At 52.0% G+C, this 6868-nt stretch overlaps 1 protein-coding gene across 3 annotated transcripts in view; it reads right to left on the bottom strand.

Annotated features, from left to right (window-relative positions):
* The window catches only part of samd11 (sterile alpha motif domain containing 11), a 65273-nt gene extending 60275 nt beyond the window's left edge, over positions 1-4998 (bottom strand). For 2 of the 3 annotated variants that reach the window (XM_080014526.1, XM_080014528.1), the window contains exons 1-2: positions 3851-4998; positions 2493-2584 (exon numbers count right to left, since the gene is read on the bottom strand). In XM_080014526.1, the coding sequence (XP_079870652.1) occupies positions 2493-2584; positions 3851-4319 (561 nt within the window). In that variant the 5' untranslated portion in view covers positions 4320-4998. The remainder of the gene's footprint in view (positions 1-2492; positions 2585-3850) is intronic. The other variant, XM_080014527.1, reaches the window with a different exon arrangement.
* Between the last annotated feature and the right edge of the window lie 1870 nt (positions 4999-6868).

Here is a 6868-nt window from a genome sequence, read left to right as displayed (position 1 = left end):
ACATTTGCAATATGGTCAGCCCCTGTCACAGCTAAACCCCAAAACTAAAACCTGTTCAAGCACAATGTGAACAGACAGTTTCTGAGAATGATTTAGCTCGCATGTGCCCAGAGCGGTGGGCGGCAGAACTGGCTGGGACGGGTTTGGGGAGGGCAGGTAGACAGGTGCTGGCTTCCTTCCTTTCAGCTGCTTCACTCAGATTTTTCATCGTTTTTATCATCGTCTCTCATGACTATCTATAGCAAAACAAGATCACTCAAAGTTCAACCGTCAAACTTTCAAACAAATGTCTACACGGGGTAATTTGTGTGAGCGGGACGCAGCGTGCGTGTGTGTGGAAATGCGTGTGTGGGTGTGTGTGTGTGTGTGTCTGTGTGTGTGTGTATGTGTGTGAGAGTGAGTGTGGAAATGCGTGTGTGTGTGTGCGTGTCTGTGTGTGTGTGTGTGTGTGTGTGTGTGTGTGTGTGTGTGTGTGTGTGTGTGTGTGTGTGTGTGTGTGTGTGTGTGTGTGTGTGTGTGAGAGAGAGCGCTCATCAGCGAGGGCGTGTTAGCGAGTGTGTGCCATGCCCGGAGGGGGAGTCAGTGGAGAGAAAGGGAGACGCCAGTACAGGCCAGACGAGCCCCCTCCCCGCCTCCCCCCGTCCCACACCCCCGTCCCACTCCTCCTCCAAACCCTCATCTCCTCTCGTGAAACTGCCAACATACTTGGGCCTCTGTGTGTGTGTGTGTGTGTGTGTGTGTGTGTGTTTCCTGCATGTTCTAAGGATTGACCATTCGCGACCAGAAAAGGAGAGAGCAATGGGGAGAGAGAGAGGGGGGTGGGGGGGGGGTAGCATGGAAACCTCCAGGCTTTAGTGCCCCCGCCTACGTCAATGGTGAAGTTTTTACCTTTTAAAATCGCTGCTGAACTGAATTCACCCACAGAAAACCCACAGAGTCGCCATTAAATGGAAGAGGTGTGTCTGTTTATCTGTGAAAACCGACGGCGGTGGAAAGTCATGACGCGCAAAGTTCTTTGTCACTGTACTTCAGTACATTTTTCAAGTATCTGTTCTTACTCAAGGGTATCCAGTGCCGGAGACCTTCGACTTCCACTGCTGGACGTTTCAAAGCAAATATCGATAATTTGTACTGCGCTACATTTCTGACATAGATGTGCTATGTAAAATCGAAACATCCTTATAAATCACCACCATTACTATTTTTTGGTCGATTGTAATCAGGATCTGCAGGAACATCATCTGCAGAAAAGGAAAACTACAGTAGCACTTTATGTCATACTGTAGACTGTGTATCATCAGGGCACTGGATATGAAAAGTACTTTTACTTTGAATTACTTCAAGTCCATTGAGGAGCAAGTACTTTTATACTTTTACGAAAGTAGAAATGTCAATGTGCTACTTCCAAATTTGCCAGAGTACTTTTTGTGCCAGGAATTAAAAACACCTGAGTACACCTTCCAACTGCCGGTGAAAACACAAACCAAGCATTCTGAACGGACGTCTCCAACGCTCGGCTTTCCTCCCCGCGGCTGAAACCAGCGCCAGGGCCATATTTTGTCATTATGGTCTGTTAAATACGTCGCCGGTTTACCTGTATCACTCAGACACCTCTGGCTTATCTAAACCGCCTTCGCCTTGCGTGCCTCGCACACAAGAATCAGGCAGTGGCCACGCTCAGTAGCTCGCTAAGCCTCTTACACCCTTCCCTCAAGATTAGCGCTTGGGAGCAACGACAGATGCGCTCCGTGGCGATAAACACACAGACACATGCACACACACACACACACACACACACACACACACACACACACACACACACACACACACACAGAAACGCAAACGCAAACACACTCGCAGCCGGCTGCACCTGTGTGAACAGATTTGGCGACGGTGAGTCGGCAGAGGGTACGCTCAGAGCTCGCTCGCGCATGTGCACACACACACACACACACAGACACACACACACACACACACACACAGTCCTGGTGCCATTATGGGGACACACCTGTGAGGCCCGGTCTGGCACGAGGCCGCCGGCTGAGCCTCGGGGGGAAGCACAAGGCAAACAAAAAGTTGGGTCAACAGCCAGGTGAGCCGCAGCAACTCCAGGACAAAAGAGTGTCCAAACAACACCTGACATCGGGTGGCCATGACACCCTAAACCTCTGAATGGAGGACCATTATGCCCAGGTCTTGCTGAGGAACATAAGCTATAACTCGGGAGTGCCTGCGGGATTTTTCGGCGTCAAGGGCGAATTGAAAGTCAGTCCTCAAACACATACATACGCACGTGCACGCTCTAACGCTGAGGCACCAAGTTTCATGCGTGCCGCTTTGGGCTTTTTTGGGGGACGAGGTGTTGACCTCAATTAACACTGGAAGCATGGACATTCACGAGGCGCGTGTTGGCAACTTAAGTCAAGGCGAGCAATGGAAGTCATATGAGGAGGAAAGAGAATATCATCTGAGAGGTGGAATGATACTCTTACCACTGGAGATGAAATTCGACACCCAGGGCAATCACAGATCGGAGGATGTACCTGTAAGATTCCTTTGGACATAAGGGTCTTCAGACTTTTCCCTGCAAGGAAAACAAGAGACGGTTTCAGTGAACGAGCAACCACCATATTCTGTGAGAACGCCTCCACAACACACGATGATGCACACGGAGCATCGTCAGGAATAGTCTTCAGTGCATCAACCAAATGGATAATAGTCTGATAGTCATCAACGGTGCCGGATTCAGTCGAGTAGATACGTGGACGCTACGAGGGGGAACTGTCCACTGAGGCCACTCCGCTCATGGAGCCTCCGACCTCCGGACACGGCCAGCACGTATCCTGGGACGTGTGAGGCGGAGATTGACTCCGATGCGGGTCCCAGTGTGTTGGGGCGGCGGAATATGAGCATGCTAAAATATGGAACTATTTGTCTCCTCATTCTGACCCAGGGCTAACACCCCCACCCCTCCCCCTAAACACACCATCACCACCCCTACCTCCACCAAACGCATCTTTAGAGAAACCCTGGAACCTTCTATGTGTGCTTGCATTTAGGGCGGGGTGGGGAGGGGGGCACCATGTAACTACTATAATTATTATTATTATTATTATTATTATTATTTTTATTGTTATTATCATTATTGTTATTATTATGAGTAGAAGTGGTAGTAGTAGTAGCATTGTTATTATCATTATTGTAACTATTAGTATTATTATTAGTATGAGAAATACTTAAAACAGTAAAAGTTGTGGGTTCAACGTTTTCTTTAATTGTGATGTATACGATGATGTATGAATTCTAACCACGCACACACACGAGTTACATAACGCCTGAACCCAAATATATCTCGGGACACCGTCGCAGACCGAGCGTTCAAACTGACTGTAACCTGCACCGTAAATTCAAATGGCTAATTCCATCCATGCATCTGTAAAAGTGTCAGCGCCCGAGCTGCGCTCACCCCCACCACCACCACCACCACCACCCCCCGGTTTAGTCACTGCAGCTGTCGCACATGGCATTATCTAAAGTCGTGTTTTTCACCTCTTTCCCTCCTGTGCGGCCAGATGCCCCGTTTCTGGTTCGGTTCATATCCCCCCTCTCTCTCTCTCTCTCTCTCCCTCCCAAAGCCCAAGCCGTGCCAAAGCCGTGCGCCCTGTCCGCCTGTAACCCCTTCACTGCGAAGCGCGCCTCGACCCGGGACCGCGAAACGCGCCGGACCCGCGAGGCAAGTTCTCGATTTTAAAAAAGAAAAGAAAAGAAAAGATTAAAAAGCCGCCCGCGTCCGAGCCCGAGCACCGGGGGGTTGGGGAGAGGGGGGGGGCGGTTGGGGAGCCGGTCCTACCTTTGTGTCTGATGCTCCGTTTCCAGTCCTTGGCGGTCTCCCGTCCGCTGACGAACTGGAACTCGTTGGGGGTGAGCCACTCTCCGCGGTATTTGATGGAGGGTCCCTTGCTGCCCTGGCACAGCTTGTTGATGTACAGCAGCGCTTTGTTTTCCCCGCACTCCACCTCGATGCACGGCTCGCCGTTGTCGAAGAAGGGCTGGAAGTCCGGGATGGAGGAGAACCTCTCCAGCATCAGGTCCTCCGTGTGCTGGTGGAGGTGGTGGTGCTGGTGGTGGTGGTGCAGCGCCGGGTCGTGTAGCCCCAGGTACGCGCGGTGGTGGGCGAAGAGGTGGTCGTAGGGCGTCGCGGGGTGCGGGGTCACCACGGGGATGGCGGTGGCATTTAAAGGGGCCAGGTATTCGGACTGGTTGAACGCCGCCAGAGCCATGTCGTCCCCGTCCGGTCGCTCCTTCTTGATGGCGGGCATGGTCGAGGCGGGAGCCGGGCGTCCTGTCGCAGCCCGTCCGGTCCAACTTGAGTCTCCTTGTGTGCGAGTCGCTCCGAGCCGCTCTGGCTTTTTACGCGCGGCTCCCCAGTGGCTGCGCTCCGGCGGAGTTCCCAGTTCCCATTCACTGGTTCCCAGCGCGCAGTGGCCGTGCGCTCCGTGCGCTGCGCTCCTGCCTCCCACATTGAATCACACGCGCTCTGTTAATACCCGACATGCTGGGACACCGAGCCCCCCCACAGGGATCACTGGGCCGCCATGCCGGCACCTCTAGTCTGCTGGTCTGCGGGAGAACCACTGCGATTAAAACACATTCACCGGGTATCACAACTGGAAAATATCGGCCAGTTATTTATATCGGTTTTAGCGTTTGATCCTTTCCTTCTTGTCTTTGTTCTTTCTTTCCTTTCCCTTATTTGTTTTTTTGTTTTTTGTTATATTGTCCTTTTGAAAAACAAGAATATTATATTATATGCTCCTATTATAAACGATAATATATATGTATTTACAAAAAAAATAATAATAATAAAGAATATTCCTCCGCAACGCTAAGCGAATCTAGATCGTTATACACATGGGTTTTAAAACTTTAAAATATGATTTGCTGTTCGTGAAACTTTTTTTAAGCAGTTTGTTTTTTTTTTTAACCCTGTGCATGTCGTTAAAGTCACGCTGAAGTTCATAGACCCAGACCAAACAAGATTTGCTCCCTCCGCCGCGTCTCCACTTGGCCCATTTAAACAGCGGAGGCTCGGAGAGAGCCAAGTTCGGTCAGGGGGGCCCGCGACGGACGGCGTTTTCCTGCCCAAACGGAAGGCGCTCGGCGACCGCTGCGTTTGAGGAAGCGAAAATGCGTACGCCAGCCGTGCAACGACACGGTTTCGACTGGTGTGGAACGCATTTGTCGAAGGGGAATAAAATTAACGGCAGTTTAGAAAGGCCTTATTTGTCTTTTCTCGCACTCCGCCGCCCGCGTTCACTCGACCGCCCGATCTATGAGCGACGAGAGTAGCAGGTTTGGTTTTATCCCCCTCACGTGTTTGAATTCTACCGCACAGTTCTCTCCTACTGAAACCTCAGTTAGTCATATGTCTAATATACTCATTCACTAACATAGTTCACTCAAATATACATATAATATATATAATATACTATAACTATAATATCATAATATAGTTCTAGTATTAATATACTCAACCGTACCGGTACTGGTACCATTGAGTACACCCACCTTTTTCTCTGTCAATTTGCAGTATACTCAGTTATCAGCTCAATTTCCATTGAGATAAACAGGGCACCACCTCTTCAGCAACCCCAGCCCCCTTTCCTTTTTAATAGTAACCTACCCCACCGCCCAGCAGCTAGTACAGCCCTGCTCCTATTTCCACCTCGTGTAGGTTGAACTTTTTTCTCCTCCCGTCATCTCAAGTTGTCAGTAACCCAAAGAATGTCACTAAATTCTCACAAACAAAATGAATTCAACATTCACTCCACATCAAGAGCTCAAAGAACAGCCATTTTAGACTGTCGCTGCCTGGCGGCAAACACCCGATTGGGCGCTCGGGTCCAAGCGTATTTTGTCGGTGGTCATGTGTAAATGTTTCTACGGAGGTTTGGCCGACACGTTGGAAGCCTTTCTGTGGGTGGCAGAGGCTCGCAGATGGGCAGATGGGGAGGACGGGCTCACCTCCAAAACTCTACCAGCGTGCTTTGGGGTCCGGCGTGTTGACTCGATCGGTTGAAGGAGGAAGGGTCTCCGGTACGGCACGGTAAGATGCAGTCGGGATGGTGCAGACCGGCAGACCACAGAAGTTCATACGCCGAACGTCGTCCAAAAGACCTTCATGAATCACGTATTATGTTTTTTGGTCAACTCCGGACGGGTGAGCTCCGTGCCGCCCACTAGTGCGTTCACAAACACTGCACGGGCGCCGGCAGGAGCTCATGCGCACATCTCCGCGCGACACACGCAACGCTTTCCCCACGAGGAGCCGAGGGAGACTAATAAATCAGGCTTTCCTCCATGCGTTCCCCGGCGGCGTCAGGGGTGGGGCCGGGGAAGGGGTGTGGGCGCCGTCGGCCGTTTGGGGTGTTCAACTGGGCCCGTGGTGCTTTCGGAGCAGAACCACATCTGACCGCCATCAGGAAGGGAGAACCACCCAGGTGGACTGGCGGCCGCCGACACATGGAATAGCCATTCCAGGAGCGGGGCGGGGTGGGGGTGGGGGTGGGGGCGGGGGCGGGTGGGGGAGGTCCACGGAGCCGTTTGTCAGGAGCCTATAAATCAGGCCAAGCGGCCTCTGACACACACACGCACACACAGGAAGGAGGCTCACCGCACCGCAGAGGAAAGCGGTACCGGGGACGGCCAGAGACCACAGTCTGACCAGGACTGGAACACGGCTGGAGACAGGCAGCGCCGGCACACATTACAGACGTTTGTAAAGAGACACGCAGGGCCGGCTTTGCCGGAGACACCGTACGGGCCGGCGCTTTCCCCCCCTCGGGGGCTGGAAACCCGGCGGCTCCGG

This window comes from Zeus faber, assembly GCF_960531495.2.
Source record: "Zeus faber genome assembly, chromosome: 15".
Lineage (NCBI taxonomy): Eukaryota > Metazoa > Chordata > Actinopteri > Zeiformes > Zeidae > Zeus > Zeus faber.
The sequence above is the reverse complement of the archived record's forward strand: the minus strand, read 5'-3'. Positions and strand labels throughout refer to the sequence as shown.